At 39.5% G+C, this 27,099-nt stretch overlaps 2 protein-coding genes across 2 annotated transcripts in view; one reads left to right on the plus strand and one right to left on the minus strand.

The window, feature by feature from the left end:
• COL14A1 (collagen type XIV alpha 1 chain) overlaps positions 1-5,386 on the plus strand; it is a 113,016-nt gene extending 107,630 nt beyond the window's left edge. The window contains 3 exon segments of the mRNA XM_031056746.1: positions 1,941-2,018; positions 2,954-3,109; positions 4,462-5,386. Of these exon segments, the coding sequence (XP_030912606.1) occupies positions 1,941-2,018; positions 2,954-3,109; positions 4,462-4,784 (557 nt within the window). The 3' untranslated portion in view covers positions 4,785-5,386.
• Positions 5,387-6,652: 1,266 nt separating this feature from the next.
• Positions 6,653-27,099, minus strand: part of MRPL13 (mitochondrial ribosomal protein L13) — a 29,682-nt gene continuing 9,235 nt past the window's right edge. Inside the window, exons 4-6 of the mRNA XM_005420728.3 lie at positions 23,346-23,432; positions 22,906-23,027; positions 6,653-8,570 (exon numbers count right to left, since the gene is read on the minus strand). Of these exons, the coding sequence (XP_005420785.2) occupies positions 8,546-8,570; positions 22,906-23,027; positions 23,346-23,432 (234 nt within the window). The 3' untranslated portion in view covers positions 6,653-8,545. The remainder of the gene's footprint in view (positions 8,571-22,905; positions 23,028-23,345; positions 23,433-27,099) is intronic.

The raw sequence follows: 27,099 nt of genomic DNA on the forward strand, positions 1-27,099 counted from the left end.
GGCAACGCTTTAACTATGCCAGGACAGTGGCAAAGAACCCTGTAGAGGTAAGGTAGAGAGGTCATCCATGTTTGGTTAAAAACTATGTGCTCACTGTGGCTTTACTGGTTGCAGTGGTGTGGCCTGTGTTTTCCATGTGTTTGGGTCAGACAATATGTTGCCCTAGAAGCCTCTTGCTTCTGCAGAAGACCCAGAACTCCTCCACAGATACTGAATCTACTTCAGTTCAGCAGACTAATATTTGATAAACTTGATGTGAGCAATTCTTAGCCACTGATGGGTTTTAATTACAATTTTTCTCACACTTAGACTTTTTATTTACTTATTTGCTTCCATTACAAATTAGCTTAAGAAGGTAAAAGATCTTCTGTGACTCCCTGAGGAGAAAGCTGATGAGGAGGGGCTGAGGCCACTTAGTTTGTTCAGCCAGGAGACTGAGGAGAGACCTCATTGCAGTTACAACTTCCTCGTGAGGAGAAGAGGAGGCACAAGCACTGATCTCTTCTCTGTGGTGACAGTGACAGAACCCAAAGGAATGGCCTGAAGTTGTGTCAGGGGAGCCATAGGTTGGATATCAGGAAAAGGTTCTTTACCCAGAGGGTGTTTGGGCACTGGAACAGGCTCCCCAGGGCAGTGGTCACAGCACCAAGCCTGACAGAGCTCAAGAAGTGTTCGGACAATGCTCTCAGGCACAGGGTGTGACTCTTGGGGATGGTCCTGTGCAGGGCTGGGAACCAGCCTCAATGATCTTTGTCATGTCTTCCAACTCAGCATATTCTGTGATTCTATGATTCTTTGCAAAAATGAGGTGTTCTCCAGCTGTTTTGCCTGAGGAGGCAGCAGTTACCTGAGGGAAGGAGCCCAGTCAATTGAACTGTAGATATTGCCCCATCCAGGGCAGCAGCTGTTTTCTTTCTGCTCTCCGTTGATGAAGGTGCCATGTATAGACTTTGATTCTGAAAGCAGAGAAACTGTGAAGCCAGGAGAGCAATTACCAGTGCTGGGAGGGAGGTCTGGAAAATGGGGAGGAAGTCCCACAAACCAGCCAGGATTTGGTGTCTTTGAACCATCCAAATCAAACACAGACTTTATGAGAATTTCCAAGTCACCAGTGGAAACTCAGGGTCTGGAATTTATAGTTTTGACACCTACTATAGTTCAACACTGCTTATTGTGATGGCTGCATAGAGAAAGTGTTTTTATAGGATGCCATAGTGGTAGTGCAGAAGGAGATGGAAAGCTGGAGGTAAGCAGTGCTTTCTCTGAATTAGATTTGTGATCTCCCTGGATCAGACACAGGGGCAGAAATTTAGTGCCACGAGCGAGTGCAGGAGCACAACTCACTGGGTCTGCCTCTTGGAATATCAGAGTTTCAAGACTGGGAAACACTTGGATTGGGCTTTACCTGGGGGTCAGATTTTGACTGTGATGAAACTCCTTTCTCTTGTTTTAGCAAGAATCTGCCATAACTGGTAACAACTCTCTCCATGAACAATTTTGCGCTGTACCACTCTTTGGTGGGTGAATGTTTGAAGGAAAATTTGCTGTAGCACTAAAATTTGACTTTTTTGGGGCCACACAGTAATTTATAGCTACGAGGCTTGGAAGACTCTTCTAACTTACAATGGTTGCACACTGGGGTAGTCCAGAGGGAACTTTCCACAGGAAGTGCAGCCTGGAAACTGGCTGATGCCTCTGCATACCATCCTGATGAAACCACCATGGCAGCAGGGATGGTTAAGACCCCAAGAATGACACTTCCCTTCACAGGCTGTCAGGGGAGGGATGGAAAAAGAACCAAATAATTTTTATTTTTCACCTTCTTCCTTCTTTGCCATCTGTTTTTAGATGAAAAATAGCATATGGAACTATAATCCTGGTTAAATAATAAACACTGCTCACACTTTTGATCAAAATGTGACTGAATACTATTTCCTTAGGTTTACCAGGTGAGAAAGGAGAGAAAGGCAATCCAGGTGTTGGAACACAAGGACCCCGAGGCCCACCAGGATCCACAGGTAAACTTACATTTAAGGCATCTGGATTAGACCATTCTGACTCATGTGTGAGGAAGCTTACAACAGCTCTGTCTTTCTCCCTAAGGAGAGTAGCAGAAGAGTAGCAGTTCAGGTACCTTAACTGTGATAATGTTCTTACTATGTAATATCATGTTGGGATGTGCCACATGCTGGTGTCACCCATCACACAAGTATTTTCATTTTCCCTATAATAAACTGCTTCCCCAAGCCCACCTTTTAAAAATGTTTCATGTATTTTTTTTTCAGACATGAGTTCTAGAAGGGGAAAAAATTAATCTGGACTAATTACATTTGTTTCCCATTGACTTAATGTCATACCTAAACGTGAGTTGACAGAGAAATGTATAGTAATTAAGCACATTATAATCACATGGATTTATATTTAGGTCCTGAAAAAGTGGAGAGAGTGATAACTAGGTCCTGTTGAAACAGGAATAAAATTGCATTGACCTCCGGATGATATCCGGGCTGTTAGGCACTGGTATCAAGTCACAGCCTTACCCTGGAACTGTATTGAAAGCGAGTGGGAGGAATCAAGAGCTGTGCAGGCATCCAGGGCTGTCCTTTCCCCCTGTAAATCCCTTTCCAGAAGTCTGATGTTTGGTGAAACATTTGCTCCAGTTCTGCCTAGAAGCTGTCTCTGGCAAGGAAAATGAAGCAGCAGCCAGAGAGGAAGCTCATTGGAAGTGGGTCTCCTCTCAGGCTGCTGCTCTGTCTTCCTTGCCAGAGGCTGAAGTCTTCCCTCAGCTTGCCCAGGGAAGTCAGAGCCAGGATGCCTTGTTCCTCCTCTCAGGCTGTCTCCTGGAAGTGTTTATAACACACTCAGTGCCATGTTTTCCTGGCCAGGAAAGATGGCCTCATATCCCTGCTTTCATGAACGACACTACGCAGATGTTCAATCTCGTTCTATGCAGGACCTCCAGGAGAAAGTCGGACTGGCAGCCCGGGACCACCAGGATCTCCAGGCCCACGAGGTCCTGCTGGTCACACGGGGTCCCCAGGCTCAGTGGGTCCTGCTGGGCCTCCAGGGTACTGTGACCCATCCTCCTGCGCTGGCTACGGCATGGGAGGTGAGTAGCGAGGAGTCGGGACAGCTGCCCTTTGCAGAGGTGTGGGTGGCACTTTCTAACAGCCCAAGTGAGATGGAGGCTACCAATGAAACTTGTACTAAAATGTGGTGGCTCCCTAAAAACCTGCGTGTCCAGTGTGGCTCTACTTTGTGAGACTGCAGCATAAAGAGAAGGTGACCCAGCATAGTGGCCAAAGGAAGTGACCTCCGTCTGATCCCAGCCTGTAAAACTGATCCCGCCTAGTGGGTTTTGTCCTGTATGTGTTTGTGTAGCTGTATGAGCCTGCTCCATCTCAATATTCTGTGTTGGAGCCCTACCAACTCATGTTTGTGACAGCAGTTTTTACACTTGTAGTTTTTCAAATGTGTTGCTCAACCTCCCCTTCCATGTGCCTCTGAGTGGCATGAGAGCATGACCCTTACTAAACCTATAGTAGTGTAACCTGGCACAGGGATGCACGTGTCCATCATTAACCAGTGAAGCCATCTGGAGAAAATGATTCCTTCTGTATCTTCTCTGTATCCTACTTTCCCATCTTGTTATAGCACGGAGAGGCCATGGGAGGAAGTTAACACAATTATGAAAAATTATATCACCCAACCTAAAATCAAAATTAATTAGTAAAGCACTAAACTACAAATGTTGTGCATAAGGCATATTTGTTTGATGTTTACAGTTTAATCTGCTCCTGAGCTGATTTGTATGTTTTACTTACCTGAATGTTTTTGTTGTCGTCTCTTCCTATCCTTTTCCCCTCACTTCCCCTCCCCGTTGTTAATTTCCTGTTTTAAGGCCCAATCCCTTACAATGGCTACGAATCCAGAAGGTGAAAGGCTCATTCTGGTTCAGGTCTCATTGGGCTGAAGGTCAGAGATGGATGCTGAACTGCTCTGTGCTTTCCAGCAACGATAATGACTACCACTAATGAACTTACAGCTGCTGTACATGCACTTGGCTTCCTGGCACTGCTAAAAAATTATTGCCTGACCCATTTTTGCCTGCTGCTCGTGTATTCTAGCTCATAATTGGAATAAGCTATAGCAGGCAGAGTGTGCAGTGTATAATGAGCACAGTATTACAATCGGACATTTGACAAATTGTGGTGGTGGTTTCCAACTAACTTGGCTGTCTGTTGGTGGGTTTCCAATTGCTCCAGCTTATTAATTTTGTTAAATGTTTTCATTGTTTCTTTATGTGAATAAAAGATGTGTATTTAAAGATCTATATACTCACACACATGATATAGAAATATATCTATATATAAAATGTCAATTTCCTAATGAATGCTTTAATTTTCTACTCCCCTTCTCCTGTGTTAACCGTATGAATACTCTTGGTGGTGGTGGGTTAAGGTGGATACGGTGAGCCAACTGATCAAGACATCCCAGTAGTGCAGTTGCCACATAACTCCTACCAAATCTATGACCCTGAGGACCTTTATGATGGTGAGCAACAGCCGTACGTAGTTCACGGGTCCTACCCCTTACCATCCCCATACTCCCAGTCCTATCCATCACCTCATCTTGCTCAATCAGAGTTTACTCCTGACCAAGAAGAGATGGAAGCCGTTGAGCTGAGGTCCCCGGGAATCAGTCGCTTCGCAAGGAGAATAGCCAAAAGGAGTGCCAAGACCCCAGAACGCACAAAGGCGAACGGAAAAAGCCCCTCTCAATGAACTGTTTAAAAAAGGGAAACGTTTTATGCACACCTGTGTTTAGCCTTTTGCCCTGGTGCCTCACCTGTCACTGAAGGTGTTTACAGGCTGTTATGTTAAAAGAGAAAAAAGTGTACATGGCCAGTTGACACAACAAATAATGGTAATTATCTTGCATGCCAGAAGTTTAGTATGTTAGTGGGTTGGTGCTAGCTGATGATGAAAGGTCACTTGTAGATCTTTCTCTGGAGTACGGTTCCGTTCACTCTTCAAACGGTAGCTGAAAAATTCATCTGGCTAGGTGGTGTATGTAGAACCATTCACAAAAGTTAATGTTTTGTTATCCATTTTTTCCCAGTTGATTACTTTCTCTTTGTTTTGGATTAATTGCTTTACTAGCAGAGTAACCTGACTAAATCCACTGGAGAACAATGCATCAGGTGTGCTTGCACCCCAGTTATCATCCTTTTGTAAAGATTTCTTACATTACAGACCACTGTTTTCTTAACTCACCTAAAATAAATACACAAGAATGTTCCGTGGGAGCACACTGATAATTTATTGTGAACCTCTTTCATTTCTGTTTTGTACGCAAATAAAAGTGGCAAGCTTTTGTATGGTAATTCTGTATTCATTTGATTTTTAACTCAAAACAATTGCATTAGATCTTCAGGGGACAGAATGTAATGAGAAGGAAATATATTTCCTGTTTTCAACACTTTGGGGCAACAGTTTTATTTTAAAGGATGTAGTATAAACATTATTTAGCCTTATTTTTTAACTTGTATATGGACAAATGCACAGAGTAACTGAGCTGAGGTAGTTGTACCAACTGCAGATGTGAGATTCCTCATGCCAACATGCCCAAGTCAAAAGACTGGGAGGTGTAGTTGGGATGGCAACTTCGATCAGCTAATGAGGAGAGGAAGGCAAAACACCAACCCAACCACTAGAGCACAGAGCAATTTGTCATCTACAAACAAGATAAGTTAAAAAGAGACTCAATAAACAGCTTTGAACAGCACTGGAGACTGAGCAAGATTTAGCTCCAATAATGGCCATTTATGAAAGCATAGGTTTGGAAGACTTTTTCTTCAGCCCTATACAGACATGGAGAGGCTGTCCTGTACATCTCAGGACCATCCTCCTGCTCATCCCTGACTAGGAGTGGGTCTAGTCATATTCTACAGTACAGAAAAGCCTGTCAGGTTTTGACTGCTGCCAGCAGCTCCCTTAGCTCACCAGGAAGAAGAGGGGGTGCCTCTACTGTGTAATCTCCAATTATCTCACCTAGAATTCAGCCTCACTAGTAGCACACATGATTTGCACATGTGACTAGCAGGCTCTGGCTGGGGGCTGGATACCTTCCTTGGTTCTTTTTCCCATTACTTCTTTCACCTCTGACTCCACCCATTTTCTTGGGGAAAGGTGATAAAAGTTGATAGAATGTGAGCTGATTGTCATTCATTATCTCACTTGCATTTAAAATAGAAGGTAGGAAAGTATAATGCAGTTTATGGACTTTATGTTTTAGCAGCTTAACCCCACTTGACAGAACACTGAGGCTCCACATGAGCATGGCTCTCTTGGGCCCAAGCAGGTACCACAGCCTGGCACATGCAACTGATACTCAGAGGTATTATTAAAACTAAATACAGTAATGCCTGGAGTCACAGGGTTAATTTTAATTTCCCTGCTGGCACTGGCTGTGAACACCCATGTTAATTTACCCCAACTGCAAACTCCCTCTGCCCCTCCCTGGTTAGCCCACTCCCATCCATGTTCTACTGACACAGCTCAGAGTTGTGCTTGGGATATGCTGACCTGCAGGTCCTGTGGAAGTGACTGAGAAAGTCACTGATGGAAAAAATCAGCTTTTTTTCCAAGCAATTCTGCCCATTTTGTCTTTGGAAGACTGTGAGTCTCCTGCTAACAGTGCACAATATATTAGTCGTGACTGGCTGGCCTGCAACACTATATCCAAATCTCAGGTTCTTTTGGGACCACAGAGAATGACAGGGCAATACCAGGGATGCAGGGACACAGCATAATCAAACTGACCAAAATAAGGCAATTGGTGTTATTTACTCCATGAACAGCCTGAACAAATCCCTGAGGGTGCTTGTGGTGTGCAGTCAATGTCACCTGTGCTGTGCCAGACCAACAGCTCCCACACCAGTCTCCTGGGCTGGGGCAGCAGCTGGAAGCAGCACAGCACCCCCAGCTCACAGGGAATTTGGGTGCTCTGGGCCTGAGGGATCCCCCATGCGGGACACCTGCACAACTGGCTGTCACTGCCACCTCCTCCTCACATCACACTTAAACAAATGACTTGGGGAAAATAAATGGCCATACTAATTAATATTTTGTAACAGTTTATATACTAAAGCACAAGCTTTAATTGCAGCAGTTAATTTATTTTAACTTTCTATTTACTGTGCCATTTACTGGCACCATGCTGACCAGAATGCTTCTGGTATCATTAATCATATATAGTCACTCCTTATTAGAGTTACTCTTTATTACAGTACTCTTTATTAGAGTACTAGTTACTCATTATTAGAGTAACTAGTTAGTAATAAAGGGTAACTAACTAGTTACTCTGTGCTCTACCCAATTATAAAACTACTATTCAGGAATTGTATGTTTTCCAAAAGAAGTAAGACCCCGCCATTCAAGATTTTCTCCAAAATCCAGTCTCTGAATATTTAAGTGTCTCGTATTTTTTCCAGACCACCTAAGAAAGTGAAGCTGCTGACTGAAGGATTCAGCACATGATGAACAGTCGATGCACACAGATCTTACCATTAAACTGTGTACTGTGTCCTTACACAGAAAAGAGCATTTACTGCAACCTAGGCCTTTCAAAAATACTTTCACTAGTTAATGCAGTGTACTAACTAACTTGGAAGTGAAGGCTGCACATTCACTAGGTGGGAATTTTTCCTGGGATAAGTCCATCTGAATGTCAAAGAAAGGCCCAATACCAAACCATTATTTCATGTAATGAAATATGGTTATAAATAAACAACTGCTTTTCTTCCTGTATGATGCTTGTATGAAACAGATGTAGAACACTCAAATTTTCCTCACCAGACATTGTAAAATGTGGCACATAATGTACCAGCATTTCCTACAAGACAGAAAACAACAGGTGCTTTACTTATCTACGGAACAGCTTGCAAAAGTGAAGTGAATTTTTAGACTTTTTTTGCATCATTCAACACTTAAGTTTGGTTTCCTCATTTAGTTTTCATAATAAAATGCTTCTCTGTTCTGCAATATGTTCCCTAAAGTAGGTAAGGCATGTTCCTGTGACTTGAATGAACATCAGATTGAGACTGAAGGGGGGAAAAAAGGAAAAGTATCTCTCTGTTGATCTGCCTTTAATGCCTGTTATTTCAACAAGCTCTTCAAGGAAATCTGTTCTACACTGGGTTGTTAGCAGTGAGCTATTTCATAGCAGTCATCAATGTATTGTTTCTATGAGATGCAAATACTCATTACAAAGGTATTAATTCTTTAATAACAGTATCAAATCAAATGTCATGAAAAAATACCAGATCATACAATGCAAAGTACAGATGGCATTGACAAGATAATACCTAATCTTAGCTGTTTCAAATACAGTGATTTCTATAATCTTACCAAGTCAAATTTGCCAACAGCTGTCAGAAACATTGAGTATAGAAGGGCTGACTGAGCTGCACAGATGCTTCCATATTAGAAGAATTTTCTTTGAAGGAGGAGAGACACTCCTGATGGCACTTCTTTCATCCTTATTACTTCCTTCGAAAATCTTTAGGTCTGTGGGGAAAAAAAAAGTATTTTAAGAAATGCATGTGCACTACAGTGGTTTTGCTTTAAGGCTGCAGTAGCAGCCTCATCTAGTTTTATTTCCTTACTCTGGTGAAGTTTTTTTTTTGACAAAGAAGAGTATTTTCTGGATTACACAAACAAGACAGAAAAAAATAAAGAAATTTGCTAAGATCTGTAAGAATCTTATTTACAGACATCAGAACTAGTTGGTCACTCCTACTCTCCTACTTTCCTAAGCAAAAGAAAAACCCATCTTGAACTGAACGCAGTCTCACAGGGCTTTAAACACAGGCACTGATTTGTCTCCACTTCTAACAACTGAATAATCCATGCATAAGACGGTAAGTTTTACTTGACAGCACAGTCCAACACAACACTACTGAAATAGTTAAAACCAATGATTTAAAAAAAGCCCTAACTTGAATAAAGTTCTGCAATCCCCTTTGCTTGGATGACAGATGTGGAAAACATTCAGATAGAAGCAGACTGCTGTTTGCAACCCTCTGTGATCTATTCAGGCAGATCTCTTTCCCTGCCTGCCTGCCACATATCCACAAGCTGCAGGAACCACATTCTGCCTAAAACTACACAGCTCAGAGCAGCTTATGGCTCTTAGAATGCTGAGTTTGAAGACTAGATGCACATCTACATCCCTACCATGTCCTGCAGAGAAGCTGCACATCCTGGACTCTGCCCAGTCACTGCTAAACTCGCAGTGCAGGTCAGAGTCCCTGAGGTGCCCAGAACATGTATGGTGTCACCCAGTGCAGGTCAGGGTCTCTGAGGTGCCCAGGACAGACCCAGTGTTTGCCCAGCACAGAGCAGCTGCCCCTCACTGCCCCCATCCCACTGCAGGAACACAATGCTCCTCACTGCTCCTCTCATCTGAGAATCAAAGCAGCTTGGGGAACTCACAGGACTCAACAAGGCAGGTATTAACAAAGGTTTTAGAGACATCTAAAGGAATACAGGGCCACATTTGCCATGAAGTTGAATGAAAAATTCTGGCCTGCAGGAAAACGTGCAAACCACTACAGTCACCAAGTTAAATTTCCAAAGGTGGTACATTTTATCTGTAATCCAGCTCAATAATGGAAATGAAAAGCAGACAGCAATGGAAGCAGACAGCTTACTTTAAAGACTGGGAGTTCAGATGGCTGCAGAGATGCCACATAGAAATCCAACACTTGTTTAGTCCTACGTTGCAGTTTCAGATTTTGCCAAGCAATAGCACTGCAAAGTGAAATCACCCACACAACTCTTGTATGAGCCCAAAGGTTCTCACATGAAGCAAGTCTGGAATTCAGTTTGTGTTATTTCAAGAGTAGCATATAAAACTGTGTGAATTTTACAGAACAACTCAAAAGAAGAGCTAGTGTTCATGCTGTGATGAATCACAAAGCTGCTCTGTTCCCCATTTAAATAGCATATTCTGTATTAATATTTGGACTTGTATCTTTTGTGCATGACAAAACTGCTGCAAGCACCATATATGTTGTTTACATATTTGCTTAATGTAGAACTTGAATGTTCTCAATGTTTGATGGTTGGTGTGTGCTGGGAAGTCAAGACACATCTCCTAGAATCCCAGACTTCAGTACTTGGGAGATATGCATAGAATCAGAGAATGGTTTTGGTCAGAAGAGACTTTAAACATCCTCTGGCTCCAGCCTCTCTGCCATTCCACATAAATTTTGTTATTCAGATTTCACCCTGCATACCAGAATAGGATTTCATGATATCATACTGTTTGTAGAGTGGTAAGAGTATGGGATTTTGACAAATTCTCAGCAGTGACTTAGAAGTTTTATCACTACATCCATCCTAGACAGGTGGACAGTGCTGAAGACTTTAGGCAACGCAGCATGGCAAAGACATGCTTGTCTTGCAGCTTAGAGTTATTACTCTTTCTTTTTAGAGACCAATCCATTCTCTTGTACACTGCTCAAAGGATTTTGCGTTTTTCTATGAATGGCTCCCTTAAAAGTTCCATCTAGGGTTATGCTGGAGTGCTGCAGAGCTGCAGATCTCACAGCACTTTGCTCTGGAGTGAAAATCTTTTTTTTTTTCTTGCTGGCTTGTAATCTGCATTTCAACTTTAATGCTCATTGTCTTAAAATTTAAATGCATTAAAATGCATCAAACACTGGACTCTTAGTTTGCAGTCTTACAAAGTTAATGAAGCTTAAAGACAGGATTTTCCACACTGAAACACTCGTGTGAACAAATACAAAAGTATTTAAAGCCTTTTCTATTGCCACAGTAGGCTTTTTATGCCCACTAGTACTTGGCTTTTGGACTGCTTTTGAAGAATTCTTGGCACCAGGAAAGCTAAGCCTTGGAAAACACTGCTTTTGGCAAAAGTGTTATAGGCATTTTGTCAGACGAAGAATATGAACCCACAGAAATGCTGTCTACTCAGAGAGAATTATGAACCACTTGTGAGCATCAATGGGTAACTGCTCATTGATAAGCGACACAAATCCATGTGAGAGTCTTCTTCTTTGATGGCAGTGCTTTTGCCTTTCCTCAGCAAAGGCCTGAGTTTATGCTCTTGGAACAAAGGAAATGCTATCTCCTAGAACAGACAGTTCAGAAATTAACCCAAAGGCAAGAGTTCACATAGCTGCTTCTCCTCTGCTTTTTATTTTTAAAGTGACATTTTTGGGGAAAAAAAAGCTTTGCTGTATAGTGACAGGAGACTCCAAGACAAAGGGAGATGGGGGAATGTGGGAACCAACGTCTCTGCAATCTATGCTGAAACTCAAACTATTATGAGTTCACTGAAAATACGAAACATTAGTCAGTGCAGCAGATGTCTGCCACCAAAATATGTAAAAAATATTTGTCTCACTAACACTTTTATACTCCACATAAAAAGTGTTAAGACAGTTCTGTGAGTTCTAGGCAAACTACTCAGCAAATTAAATCAGAAACTCACATTTGTTACAGGAGGCCTCTCAGTGCTTCTCTCTTAACAAATACTTTACCACTGCAGAGCTGGTCCTGAACTCTGATTACAGCTTTTAAATCTGTTAAAGCTGCCCAGGGAGGTCACTGATTTTCTCTGAAGACACTTAAAACCCACCTGGATGCATTCCTTTGTAACCTGCTCTAGAAGACCCTGCCTTGGCAGGGCGGTTGGACTAGATGATCTCCATAGGTCCCTTCCAAACCCTCACAATTTTGTGATTCTATAAATTTTCCCAATTTTTATCCATATCCACAGCTATCAGAAGAGAAATACAGCTGATGTGAAATGCTGACAATTCACAGCCACTGAAACTTACAGAACAGATAAACCCGCATGTATGTCCAGCTCCTAGGATCAGCCTTTGTGATGGAAAACAAAAGGGTCTTAGTGGTCCCCACTGTAATTGGTAGAGAGCTTTCCAAAACTCTGCAGAATTAATGTATTTCATATAAATGTTGTCTTTTGATAATGATGTCAGCCCTACACTCTGCAGTGTTGAAGAAAACCAATGGACTGTGAGAGTTTTCTCATTTACAGGAAAACAGTAACTTCTTTGCTCTGTACTCCATGAAATAAGACTGAGGTCAAACTAAACCCTGGAACATGAAGAAGTCCTGCCTTTCTTTATGGACTTCATGGATGACTTGAAGAGGCTTGGGTCCTTGGGAAAACTTGCCATTGTGAATTCTCTCTTCAGTGTCTCTGTAGATTTTGGAGTTACAGTTATGTTTTGAAAAGCACTGCAGAGTGTAGTGCTGGCATCTGTGTCATTAATTAATACTGAAATTTGGTGAGCATACATGTGCTTCCCTATCAACTCCAACCAACTCCAGCATACAGATACTCCTTTGTGCAGCTGCATAAAACAAGGTTGTCTTTAACCTAAGCCAGCTCTCTGATTCTCCATTTTGTTGCCACACAAGCAGAATGGAGAGGCAGGAAAATTGATGGATGATTCTTAAAACCAAGCCTTATTGCCAGAAAAAATGCTCACTAAGCTATGACCTCAGCCTTGGAACATCTCAGATGGCAAACAGAAACTATCAGCACAAAAAGACCTACTTGCATATCTGCAACTATGATGGGACCCCCTACTTTACAGAATATTCAATATTCTTTTTCAGTGTGATGCGAAATATCCTCTTTCAAGGGTATTCTTCCTGGGAGGAAGGACAGGACAGAGACCCTCTGCAATAGTTAAATGTGTTTAACTCTCAACTCCTGGAGTGAATATTTATTTCAATCAATTCTGAATAGACTTGCTGCACAGCTCCATCTTTATTAAATTCTTGTCAGCACATTCCAGCAATGATGTTTCCCTTTGCCTAGCAATGCTTTGTGAAGGTAAAAGAGCCTCAGAAAAAATAAAATAAGGAGGGTGTGTGTTACTCTATGAAGGCCAAATCTAAGTAATCACTACTCCGTGTTATAGTGCAACTAACTTGATTTCAAAAATATACAGGTCAACTTCACCATCTTACTTCTAGGAAAACAAGCTAAAACCTTGCAGCATCTTACAGCAGACAGGTTAGCATTACTAACCTCAAAGAAATAATGAAGGTAAGGCTGTAGAGTAATATATGACACTGTCTATTCTATATGCACAGCAGTTATTTTACAACGCAGACAATATTTAAAAAATATTTTCTTTTCATTTTTAATGACTCAGAATACTTCAAAACTACGTATTTTTAATCCAAATGACTTTGTTTCTTAGAACTTCTAAATGCACTGGGATTAGCTATAACAATACAATTTGTAGTCAACATTCCTTCTTCCTTCTTCCAAAAGAAGTGACACACCTCCCTAGATTCTTCTATTGCATGCTGCTAATAAACAGCATTGATAACATGACCTTATCTTCTTTCAAGCTCAAAAACCCTGGATAGCCATTTCTCCACAAACAATCCCTAGTCACAGGGTTTTGCTGTTACATTGCATTGTCTGAGACTTTTCAAAACAAGTTTTATGAAGTCAAATCTCATGGAATTGTTACAGTCATTTGTGTGCTTGCAAGCCTGTGTTAATGACTGCTAATGGTTTCAAACCTGCCTCTGCCAAGGAGTCAGACAGTCAGTGCTGCACAGTAAGTGACCTGTCAATACCTACTCTTGACTCAGCAATGCACACCTGGTGTGGAAGCTCTGTTTCAAATTGCAATTTTCTCTTCACCTGCGGGCAATCATTGGAACACATGACCCAGAGTTCCCTGGAATTTCTGCACTCAGCAGCAGTAACAAGGAGTGTTCAGAAAGCATTTGCTTTTGCATCAGCGCTGCAAAAGGTTGGTGCCTTAAGGCCAACTAATGCCACAGGTTAGTACAGCGACTGAGATGAGAGACATGGTACAAGAGTAAAATTTGAAGAGTATAGGCTTAGAATTCTGTTAAGATTTTACTACTTCCATGAATGAGAGAAAGCACATCAGATGCATGAAAACCCCCTTAAAATAAATAACCATAATGCAGGAAAAGCACATCCATCTCTTCTATTCATAGTCTGTACAACACTTTGTATTACCTGAAAAAAATTATGTCTGGTAGGATTCCCATTTGCATAGGTTATTCATCAAAAACAGAACCACAAAAGTATTGGTCTTAACTCACAGTTATCAATATGTTTTAACAGTAACTCACCCCCAGAAGGTTTTAGGTCTGTGGCTGCTATATTAGCTTTTTATCCAGCAGCTTCTTTTCCCCCTTTTCCCCATCCTGTTTCCTGAACAGCGCAGTGTTCCCCAAAAAGCTGAAGGAGACTTCAGCATGACTGTGTAGTTTTACAGAAGCTCTCCCTGACTTTCTTATACAAGTTTCAAAAATTTTAAGAAACAAGGATAAAATCTCTCCAAACTTGGCTGAAAAACTAGAACAAAGAAATAACTGGTATTAAAGTACTTCTAACCTACCCCTAATTTTTAAAGTACTTAACAAGTGATATCCTTTACCCTTTATGAGCTAGTGGGGAGCTCATAAAGGTCTCATTTAGGGAAGTTTATAAACAGTGTTTTGAATGGATGACAGACTGGGGAAGACCAATTAGTGAAAAGATTTTGTGGACTGATCATGCCACTTTAGCTACCAGCCCTTAGCCACTCTGATCCCATTACTCTGTGCTGGCAGGCACAGTCAATCTGCGTTACTGTGATGCTCTTCTCCATAATTCTGGAAATTACCATCACAGGAATGTGGAATTATTGCTAACTGATGACAGTTGTCTGCTTACACAGAACAGTTCTATGGTTCATCTTTCTTATCTGCTTATTAAGGGAAATAGGTGGCTTTTAGCCTTTTCTTATAACAAAAGGTTCCAAATAATTTGGTTTTGTCTAAAATTAGCACACAATACACACAACAAAACATCTGTTGTCTATCTGGCACACATTTTAAGGTTATTTTATGAATAAACTATGAAATTTTCAGTATTTAAGATTTTTTTAATAGAAAAACTTCAATACACAGACAAAATTTACTGTAAATTCTAAAACAAGAGGAATATATGTATTTTTCAGAAACACTTTGCAAATTGTGCAACTTGTACCTAAATAGCTATTAGGTAAGGGGACTATAGCTAAAGGGGATTTCTGAACACATTTCACTAACCACACTAGTAAATCTTTTTCACTAACCATACTAGTAAATCAAAACTGAAGGATCAGACATTGCTATCACTCCCTGGAAAACCAAATTATGTGGTTATACTCCGACATCAACAGTTTGGTGCTGGGGTGGGGTGGGGAGAAGAATCATTCTTCTACTCAAGATGTACCTATTATCCCATGCTAGCTCTATGCCTCTGGTAAAATAATCAGTGAAATAGCTAAGGATATTTCATTTATCACTAAATTTCCAATTCATACTGTGGCCTATTCTAAACCCTCAATTCCTCTGCTTGGAGCACAAGAACTGTTTCCATGTTGGTGTTGTTCTCATACAGACTGTTGTCTTGCCTAAAAAGCACTTCTACAAGTATAACTTATTTTGCTTGGAGAACAAATCACAGTAACAGAAGCTGCATTTTGTAACAAGAGTAAGAAAAGGTGATACTGCTATGACAGTACAGCTGTAGTGACTAATCCTTTTAAGCAGAAACAAAACTTAAGATGTATATTTTGTGGTTTTCAGCTGCAACCTGTTTGCTTTTTTCTGCATAAAACTAGCACTTGTAATTTTTAAAAACGGCCCTTAAATCACGTTATCTGATATGCATTTAGGTACTCTTAGTGAAATGAAGAATGGCTTATTAAAATTTAAAATAAAGTGATTACAACCTCAGTTTCTGTAAAAACAAATTGAGCAAAATTGATCAAAGCTTTTTTAAACTTACTGTGATTCCCTGATTTTGACCTTACTTATATGAATTCTGTCTGGAAAAATATTTAAGATAAATCAATGGAATATACTTGTAAGCTTCATCTTGTTAAGATGATGCTTTCTGAAAACAGAAGGTTACTTTTTAGTGATATATTCTGCTAAAAACTATAGGACTGTATACAGAGCAGCACTGTACACTTGGCTTTGGACAAAGAATTACGTTACTCTTCAAATAAACAGAGAAGTGGGTGAAGGAATGGTGAAATATTTTCCAGACTTACTGTCAGCCACAGAAGTGAAAAAAGGAAATCTAGACATTTATAAAAGAGTGATTAAAAATTAATCTAACTCTAATTTCATCTGGGCAAGTAGTTCAACAGTATCACATACAACCATTCTCCTACTCCTCATCAAATTTCCATTAATTTAGTTTCTATTCTCACATATGAGACAAACGGGTTTTAAGGGAAGGGGAAAGTAGCTTTGGAACTTTCTTTTTGGGAGCCTCTTCACAAAGTTCAAGTAAAAGGGCCCAGTTACCCATTTATTATCTCTTACATTCAACTCTTGTTTTAGAAACAACCTAAGCTGCCCCCAGGTAAAGAGTATGAAAATCAGTAGCACTGATCTGTTTTAGGCATGCCAGAGAAAAGCCAGTAATTGAATTCAATAGGCTAAACAATCTGAACATGGATGTGTTGGATTTTTAAGATGACTGAGTTACTGACCCTTCTTGATTAGTGTCCAGGTGCTGCCTGCAGCTAAAACCTAATGAAGAGGAGAGTAATTTTCTTCTTAAGTATCTGTGTGGCTTTTTGCACAGGAATTTAGATCCAGCTCTGGTAGTCTGAAATGCGGGACTTGGTTATCTCCAAATATCCTCTTAAATGAATACAAATCTGCTACACAAAATTCTGAGACATTTTATGCCCTTACTAATAAAAACCCCCAAAACTTACCAGTGATAGTTACTAGATTTGACTGGGGTTTAATGATCTCCAGTTAGTTCATGTAATTTCCACCAAGAGGCAAAAAGGCCACAGAAAATGAACTGCCAGAGGGATTCTTCAAAGAGTACATTGGAACAGAACTGGGCTGGATTGGCAGGATAGCTTTTTCCTAGTTTATACAGATTGTTTTTAAGGAAAAAGTAAGACTGGCTGCAGTATTTTACAGAAGTTTATGTTGGCCAAGTCTTCTCTCAACACTGCTAGAGGCTAGGCCTGCTTTGTGAGAGAAGATGAGCGCTCAAGTTGGAAGGGCAATACTTAGCCCAAGATAAAAACCAAATATTACCTAGTGAAGCATAATATAAAACACAATACAAATCTAAGAAGTTGCAGACACACTCTACAACTGAACAGGAACTAAGAAAAAGACTGGAGAAATTTAATTTGGTACCAAATTTTTAAAGGCTAATAAATAAACTTGAGATGGTTCTTACAAAAATGGTTCAAGACCTCACCATCTTTGGAGATGGCTTTATGGTTTTCCCTCTGCTCTTCTCAAGGTAACTAAAGTGATCATTCTTTTCCTTTATTTTACCTCATACTTCATTGTAGGGAGAAAAAAAATTATTATAAACTAAGTAAAAACTGCAAGTTATAATTTGTAACACAGCAAATCACTGGAAATACTCCAAATGTAATTTCTCTATGCAATATAATGTGAAGCGTCTTTTGGTGTTGGCTCCTTATGAAGTTACCTGAAGAAATTAACAGACAAAAACCAAACAAAATCTGTTAGCATCTCGCACATATAGAAGTACTGTTTAGAACATCCTTTTAGGCACATAATCCAGATATCTCTGGCTTCTTCTGCTCAGTTACTACATTCCAGAAATAATCTGTGTAACTAAAACCAGAAACTTGCACTAGAAATTGTAGAATTGTGCAAGATAAGTACTGCTGCAGTTCTTCTACGAAAACAGAAAAGGAAGCAGTGGCTGAAAGGATTTTTTAACCCAAAAGCTTTTCTGTTTACCAGTGCCCACAAATTTGTTTGCTGGGAACATCACAGGTGGCTTCTGGTTGCCCAAGTCTAGCAAGGCTGGCTTTAAGGACAAAAAACTGGAGCAGAATTGGAGTGACAGAATATATACGAGGATTATCAGAGCCATCTGCAGTTCACAGGCATCCAATATGCTTGTGTTTCACCACCTACAAACCTCTGTCTGAGAACATTGGGATTTTCTGCTTTCAAAGCCACAGGGTGTTGCTGACGAACTTCTAGGAATCTGTGTGCCATGGCATGGAGATGACAAGCAGTGTCATCTGGGACCCTGCCTAAGCCATGCTGCTTGGCTGGAACAAAATCATGGCTTCAGACCAGGCTCTGCAACCCCCTGCCTTAAAGCAGGATGTACAGATGGGGGCAGAAATTAGGAAAGTTACTCAGAAATATAAACATTAAGAAGGTGTTTGGTTTTCAAAAAGCAAATTGCAGAGTTTACAATATATCAAGTTTTGAAAACTTCAAAAGTGTGGAAGAACTTGTTCCCCCAAGGACAAGCAAGCAGCTGTCTGGCCCAAGGGGAGCTCCTAGGAGGGCTGGCAGTGGACCAGGCACTCAGTCTGCACACCAGCACTAGCCCAAGCACACTCTATGCAATCAGACAGCTCTGCTTTCTTAAGGGAAACTCCCAGGAATGCATCCATCTCACTGGAACAACACAGGGCTGCTGTATCTGGTAACATTCTTATTTAAATACTTCTTGAAATACAATTTCCTGCCTTTAAAATTGTCTCAAAACACATATATACCCAGACAGTTAAACAACTTTCAAATGGTATATAATAGGAAAATATGCCCATGAATCTGATGTATCCTTGCTTTCATGGAACAGAATTGTTTGCTTAGCCATATGTAACCAGTGAATTCTGTGATGATTTCTGTTTAAAACTCATTTAGAAGACACACAGTCTGAAATTTCAAACACACTTGAAATAAAAGTTTCATTCACAGTACAAGATCAAACTCTGTCAAAGGAACTAGTTTTTGATCTTTATCACCTTTAAATATGTCTGGAACAGACATTATTTACTTTCCTGTATCTACGTGGTTTTCCATCCCACTTTCTTCAGACCTCTCCATGGAGGATCTAAGTCAGAACCTCCGCACAAGCTGGAAAGTCAGTTGGCTCCCATTAGGAATAAAAGAAAAGAATGCTCGAGAAAGCTTCTCTGACTAGGAATATCCTGACTTTTAATTCTCCACTTTCATGGAGCAGGATCCCTCTTGATGTCCTGTCATGGTGGAAGGAGAGGTGATGGGAATACTTGCCACTGAAAACCAAACGATTTGCTGGGTTTCCATGCCTGTGCTTTCCTTAAAACTATTTCTCTCTTTTAATGTCCCACTTGCACACTGTGTCTTTCTCTGTGGTGGGTCAGTCTCCAACTACTAGCAAATCAGCCTTTAAAGAACCCTCTATAGCAAGACATTTTAACACAATATATAGCCAAAACATTCAATAACATTAGCAGCACTGAGCAAGTTCTTCACATTCCAAATGAAAATTTACATTATTATTTCCAATTAGGGAGAAAAAGGGTATCTTCCTCCTGATATTAATAATTTCTCATATAAATTCAGCTATTTACATTCATTCCCTATTATCTATTTTATGTCTGGTTTATATACAGTAAGGTACATTTCTTGAGTATAAGTTTTAATGTAAAACCTCAAAGATTAATTTTCTACTCATAATTGTGTTTATCTGTATTTATAGACTTACAATCTGTATTTATAGACTTACAAACCTTTAATTAAGCTCTGCTTTTCATTTGATCTTTTCCCTTAAAGCATACTGGTATCTTAAAGAGCTAATATCAACTATTTTTTTTTTCTGGAGAAAGGAGCTAAACCTCTAACACTGTCTCCCTTTCACTCCTCCCTTTTCTAATCACTCTCAGAGATATTTAATTTCATTTTGAACATCTACTCTTAGGTAAACAGGTTGGTCACCAGGCTCCAAACTTCATGGAAGATAAATAATAATTAAAACCAAAAGTCACATAAGGCAGGAAAAATTACTAAAACCATCTGAAGAAGAAAATAAAAAAAAGGAGTTTAAAGCTTTTCTGTGTCCTTCATTTTCTGCTTCACTGTAAGGACTGCTCATACTGCATGGAAGCTATCTATGGGTTCTGCAGCAGCTCACAGATCCAAGTCCACAATAAGGCCTTTAACATCCCAAATGCAGAATATGTACGGGACAAGAACAAGCTACTCATTTTAGCACTGTCTGTTCTCACCCAGATCCTAGTACAGAGTAACAAACAATAGCCCAAGGAAAGGCCAAACAGGACTAATAAGAATTAGCAACCTAAGGACTGGGTCTTTTAAACACAGTTTATTAAAATATTAATCTATTTTACTATGTTTGTTTACTTTCCCCATATATAAAGAACCACAGAATAATTTGCATCTGAAATGACTCCACTCAAAGAGGAACTAACTTCAACATTACATCAGCTTGCTCAGGAACTGTGCGGTGAGTTCTGAGCATCTCCAGAGCTGGAGATTCCACAACCTCCCTGGGCAGCCTGGCAGCTGACAAGAATGAAATTACAAGGAACCCAAACCCAAACCCCAAAGTCAGTCTGGTTTTCTGAGATACAAATATATCTCTGCAATATTTGGATTTCTATAAAACAACTCACGTTCTCTTTACGTTTTCTCTTCTCAAGTAATTTTCATGTCATGTTTTAGTTGTTTTCTCAGTATACAGATTTATGTAACAATGTTTTAACCTAACTTCTCTTTGGTTTTTTGAACAAAGCTGTCCATTTTCTGACGTCTTTTTAAAAGAATATTTGTGCTACTAAAAAGAAGACTATGTAAATACTTATATTTTTGTTCCTTCTCTAGTCTTTCACAGGAATACTATAATAATGCCAACACTACTTCTTCCATGACTTCACACACTGAAAAAACTCAGAGATTCTATTATCTCTGCATATTCATACACCCTTTCTCTGAATGTGTTTGGTGCAAAGCTGTCTATTCTCAGACACTCCAGCTGGCATTTTAATCAGAACAGTGTGGGTACATGGCTATGGTTCATTTTAAGTCCCCTTTTACAGACCTCTTAATATAAAATATAAAGATATTTTACTTTATATATATAAAGATATTTAAATTATTTTAGAGAATCAAAATACACTTTCTCATTCAGACAGGAAAAACATTACTATTTTTCCCATTACTTCATATTGGAAACTCTTCCCAAGATCAAAACTTGTAAAAAATTGAGCTGAAGGTTAAATTTAAATTTATCTGACACCAACAATGGCCTGGTTGCAGGCCAGGACAAGAAGCCAAAATTACACCAGTGATGAGCCCCGCAGTTAGCAGAGAGATGGAAGATAACCGTCTTCATTCTTCTCTCTCTGCAGGATCTTACCAACTCCTGAGAGCATAAAAGCAGGTGGGACAAAAGTCTGACACAGCAAGCGTTAGATGTGTTTCCAAACCTTTCAATGTGGCTCTAAATGGAGTAGTTGGTTGAAGAGAAACTTCTGCCCCAGTCTCTATACTCAGAGCATTAAAATTCTTCCAAACTCCTATTTGTTTTCCCTACCCCACCACCCTCCACTTCTCTGTAACATTCTCTCACTGATTTTACACCCAGTATTCTGCTCCTCTCAGGCCTACCGATTCCCTGGTTTTTCTCACCATAATACCCACTTGAGCTCCCTAGCTCTCCCACAGGAGAAGCACTGAGCTGAAAGCCTCCAAATCTGCTATAGATTTCTAATGCAGTTGTACTCCCCAGCCCCCATAATTGGCAAGGAGTAATATTGTATATACAGAGTGCAGTTACCAGCAATCAATCCAGATGAGACTACAGAGGAGAGAAAGATACAAAAAAGAGGATGCTTATTTTCTCTGTGGTTTGGATTCCTCCAGAGGGAATGTTCCAAGAAATTATGGGAGGGTAATTCTAACTGCAGTAGTGTTCTTACCTGCACATTTTCCCCAAAGTTAATACGCTGACATGAAGATATGACAAAATTTAGTTTGACAGCAGTGACTAAATTAGATGGCATCAAGTTTATTTGTCCTCTGCCACACACACCTGCAAGTCAACATAGTTAAGGTGGCCCAGTCCTAAGGGGCCTACTATGGTAGTGTGTGGGGACAAAGAAATGCATTTTAAAAGCTATGTCAGCACAACTCTATTTCCTTTGACAACACAGACATTCCCAATTAGCGAGCTAAAACTAAGTGCCAGCTCATCATTCAAGTTAAATTATTGTGGAGAACCTATATCAGTTTTAGTACTAAACACAGTTACAGAATACTATAGCACACCATATGACAGTGACAAGCTTATCCGCTTTACTGTAATGTACTGCAGAATTCTGGTCAATGGTGCAGAATCTAAACTTCTTCAGGGCTAATCCACAGAAATCTCATAGAAAGCAGGAGGTCTCAGGAATTTCAGCTCCATTCAGGATTAAGTATACAAGCAAATGTACCAAGTTTTATCCCTGACATAGCTTAGAAGAAGTCAAAACCGATCTCCCTGTTTCAGCTCAGAAGAGGGTGTAATGTATTTGCTGGATTCTGCTTCCTTTAACAGACACTGTAACACAGAGGTGCTTCCATTACATAGAATGGATGTACAGACATATTCTAGTACTATCTAAGGTGAGGAGCCTAAGTACAAGTGATTTTTAATAAGCTTTTGTAAGTTTGCAGACCTGAGTGGCATTTCTTTAGGCTATGGCTAACAGTTATGCACTATAGAGCACATCCAACTCAAACCAGGTAATGAAAGTTTTTACTTTATTCATTTTGATGAAGCAGGGAATTGAAAAGATAAGATTTTAAGTAAAGCTTTTCTTATTAAAAAAACCAAACCAGAAACACAAAATCTTAGCAACCATCGCTCTTTGCTTTAATGACCTCATCTCTCAAAAAAAAATTACCTAAAGAGAAGAATGTCTACTTTTTTCTTACTAATAATGTGGGAGCCTACATAATACATATTCAAGCAAGGTGTCCTCTTAAAAAAATCTAAGATACTTACGGAGTCCAAACTTTTGGAAAGGCAGCAATTTCTTCTGGTGTATATTCATCCAGCCTCTTGGGGACTGCACGTGGCTGAGGAATCTCTTGTAGAAGGTTCTTCTCTATATCTTCTGGAATAACCTGAGACAGGTGAGAATAGTCTTTACTTGACTGTTTAACAAACAACACCCCTGCCCACAAAGCCAGACTAAGATTTGTCAATAGTATTGCATTCTTCATGCTAGGTGTTTAACCTAAATACACCAATCTCATACATCTTGAATCCCTGTGAAATAATATGGAAAACACCCCAACTACATATAAATATATATACATAAAAAAAAAAGCAGTGTGATTTTTGTTTTAATTTACTTGCTTATGACACGGGTGCTATTGCTAACACTCCCTCTTCACCTCTATATAACACAAGGATGAAAATGTAACTGCATGGCTACTCACATCTTCGGGGAACAGGTGTAGCCTCTGCATCAGAGTTCTTCTCTGAAGGTTTTTTGGAAGCATTCTATACACAGCCAATTTAACAATCTGAGGAAAAGTAACATAGTAACAGATAATCAGGGAGGTTACCCATAACATGAAATAGGTTAATTGTGTTTCCATCGGTCCACTCTGTTCATCATTGAAGCTCTTAGTCATCTTCCAGGCTGAGGAATTCTGGCACTACATTCAGAAGGAACTCTAGGCTTTAATTTTAAAAAAAGAAATACTTCTTGTAATATAAACACTTATTTTAAGACCCATGTAGAAAATTTCAGCTTAGAAAGTTAAGAGCTATATTTCACTTTTTTTGTGGATGACTATGTATGATCTTCAAAGAATTGAGAAGCCTGAGGTAACTCTATTTTATTGCACATTTACATACACAGATTGTTTAGTAAAAAAAAAGGTGCTTAAACAAATTTCCCAAGTGCTCCCAGCAACTAGCCTAACAGTGTAATTTGATGTGTTTAAAACACTTTTATAATTAATGCTTTGTACCTTAAGCAAAGCTGACATACCAAAACATTGCATTACAAACTTACTATTTATATTTATAATCCTTCCTATTAGTTCCAGATGAACAATCTCACTTCTAAACATCAGGAACGAATTGAATTTGTACATCTACTCTAGATGATGCTCACTGTAAAGTAAACAAATTTCAACAGGATTTTCTCTTGGACTCTAGTAAAGATGTCTTTTATTTAAATACAAACCACATTGTTATGGAGTTCATCCAGAAGGGGAACATTTGTAAATGTAAAACAGTGCACACAACTGTAGAAGAGAAAAAAGGTTTCATAAAGGACAGCAAAGCACTTAGAGCTAGACCTATGTGTAATTTTGTAAGTAAAATGTTTGCTCCAGGACACCTGGATATAAACTAGCTCCAAATCAGAAAGTACCCAGGCATGCTTAGTGCAGCACCAAGTTCAAGCCAATAGACCACACTGAAATGCAGGGCACTAAGCACAAATTTTGCAGGCACCTGGATATTTTCCAAAGTGTATTGAGCAAAATTGCTTCTTTTTATAAAATTAATTAAAGGGATTAAATTGAAATTTTAGAGACAATCACCAAGTTCCCAGGTGGAACCACATTAAGATAAGATTTTCAGGTGTTATGCAGCCAATACCATAAATCTGTGGGCAAATGCAATAAATCAAGATGACAGGAGAAACATAGCAGGTCATGCAGACTAATATACAGTTTTGATACCTTCTCTAATAAAAAATTAATAAGCATGTATTAAAAATCAAAGATAAAAACTAATGCTTTTTAGGGATAAAAGTTATTCATGCTTGTAGAACAAACTATAATTCATTTAGGTCAGTATACTATGTGTTCTGTGACTACAGCTCTTGATAAAAGGTCTGTTCCCACCTACTCTGTAAGCCCCCTTTATATACTCGAAAGGCCCACAATAAGCTCTCCCCAGAGTCCTTTCCTCCCTAGGTTGAACAACTCCAACTTTTTCAATCTTTCCTCGTAGGAGGGGTGTTCCATTCCTGCCATCATTCCTGTGGTCCTCCTCTGGACCTGCTCCAACACATCCATGCCTTTCCTGTGCTGGGGGGCCCGGAGCTGGACATGGGGCTCCAGGTGGAGCCTCAGCAGAGTGGAGTACAGAGGGACAATCACCTCCCTCACCCTGCTGGCCATGCTGCTTTGAAAGAAGTCCAGGATTCTGATTTACTGCAAGGTCATTAGTCCAACTACAGAGCAGAAGGCTAAACAGGGAGCCAGGACACAGAAGGTAGAGCTGGAAAAATTCCTTAACTTCTGCCTCAAAACTCTTCTACAAGCCAAAATAAATCCAAACTCAGCTACTGGAAAGCCCAAGTTTACATCCAACTTCTTGCCCAAAATTCTGCCTACAGCCACAACTCCACTTTCACTGCTATGGTGTCAAGTCAAAAAAATCAGTAAAGCACAGGCTTAAGTGAAGTTGTACAGATTGCTTTTGCACCTAAAGTTGTGTGTAAGGTTGTGTCACAGAAAAGGCATATCCAACCAACAACACTTGCAAGGTGTTAAGTAAGTAAGGGCTCTTCTGTTACCTGAACATGCTCAAGTTTTACTAAAAATAGACCAATCCTAAATAAAAAAAGTATGGAACTGCAAATCTGCTACTGAACTCACACAAAACCCAAACCCAGATTCCACGCTCCCTGAAAACACACATCAGAACATGCTGTTTCTTTCAGGAATTAACAATAAAAACCCTTTTTTTACATGCTTGTAATACACTTCTAATAAAAGACAAACCTTACTGCTTTCTATGTCATTATGCTTACTTTGAGCTATTAAAATAGCAAGAGTTTAATTTTACATGAAAATTAAAATAGCTAGTGATTTCTGTGGAATCTCAGACTGGCAGAGAGCTCTACCCACACACAGGTCTCACTGTAACTTTGATCTCATTTTGAAATTGATTAGCACAGCTTAACAGTTTATTCAGTTATTCATGGACTCTCACTGCCTCCTCCCTCATTACTTTATGTTTAGTACTGGCAAAGTGCAAAATTCCATATCTTCATAAATACCCCTAAAGACTATGAAACTTTCTACATCAGGTAAAGACATCCACCACCAGAAGTACACAGCCACCCCAGTGTTAGTATTTGGAGATTTTTACACTATTGGGATGCTGTTTGCCCCAGGTTTTTTTTTTAATTTCAAAGTTCCCATTGGCTCTAATTGCAATTGTCATCTTCAGTATTGCAATACCTTTTTTTAGCTTGACTAATTTATACCCTCACAGCATAGACATGGTCTTAATAACAGTTATATGACAATATTCTTTTAGTTTCCAATTTAAAGGGCTAGTTAGAAGGAAATGAATCAGAAGGCAGCTCTATTAAAACTATTGCACTTTCAGTCCCTTACAACATATTAATACATTTTATGAGTACAAATAAATTAAAATACATTTATTTGAAACACTGTGAGTCCTAAACATTTCAACTTTTGTGACAAACTTTGGCTTATGTGCAACTAGTAGACTATGTCTGGTGGAGACAAGTTCTGAGAAAGATTCTTTGCCAGATAAAACATACTTTAAAGATGGAAATCAACAGAGCAATACCACTCCTAGTACTGCGAAGAACAAAATAATTGGCTGAATTTCCAGAAGAAAGCCTACCCTAACAGTTGAATTAAGTCCAATAATCAACAGGAAGCAACTCTAGAACATGGGAAGGACACAGTGCTCCAGAGAAAACAAAGTGATTAATTACAAGGCATACCAAAATAACCCTAGAAGAATTTCAAAAGATACGGCAGTTACTTGGAGGTACAGTCTGATACCACATCTTCCTTCTACCAGCTCATGGTTTTCAGTTCTGAATACAATGTTGTTTTCACCCATACATTATAAAATACAACACAAAGAACTTTCTACCTCTGACAGTTGTAGAAGTAGCACAACTTGTACAAGCAAGAGTGAATTTACTCAATACTGCCATAAAAATCATTTGGTCACAGACAAATTAAACTTCATGCACATGCATGTCATTTGGCTTTCCACTGCTGCTTTCCACTTAACAAAAATGTGGAAATTTAATGTTTTCTTTAAATTATTAACTCGACTCAAAAATAAGGAATGGATTAAGACTTTTTAATACAAGCATTTATTTTTGTGTATTATGAAGAGAATGACCAAGTCAGCTCCAAGACTTACTCAGATCACCTAGAGGTTTCAAGATAGCAT

Source organism: Geospiza fortis, unplaced genomic scaffold (genome assembly GCF_000277835.1).
Source record: "Geospiza fortis unplaced genomic scaffold, GeoFor_1.0 scaffold111, whole genome shotgun sequence".
Classification (NCBI taxonomy): Eukaryota; Metazoa; Chordata; class Aves; order Passeriformes; family Thraupidae; genus Geospiza; species Geospiza fortis.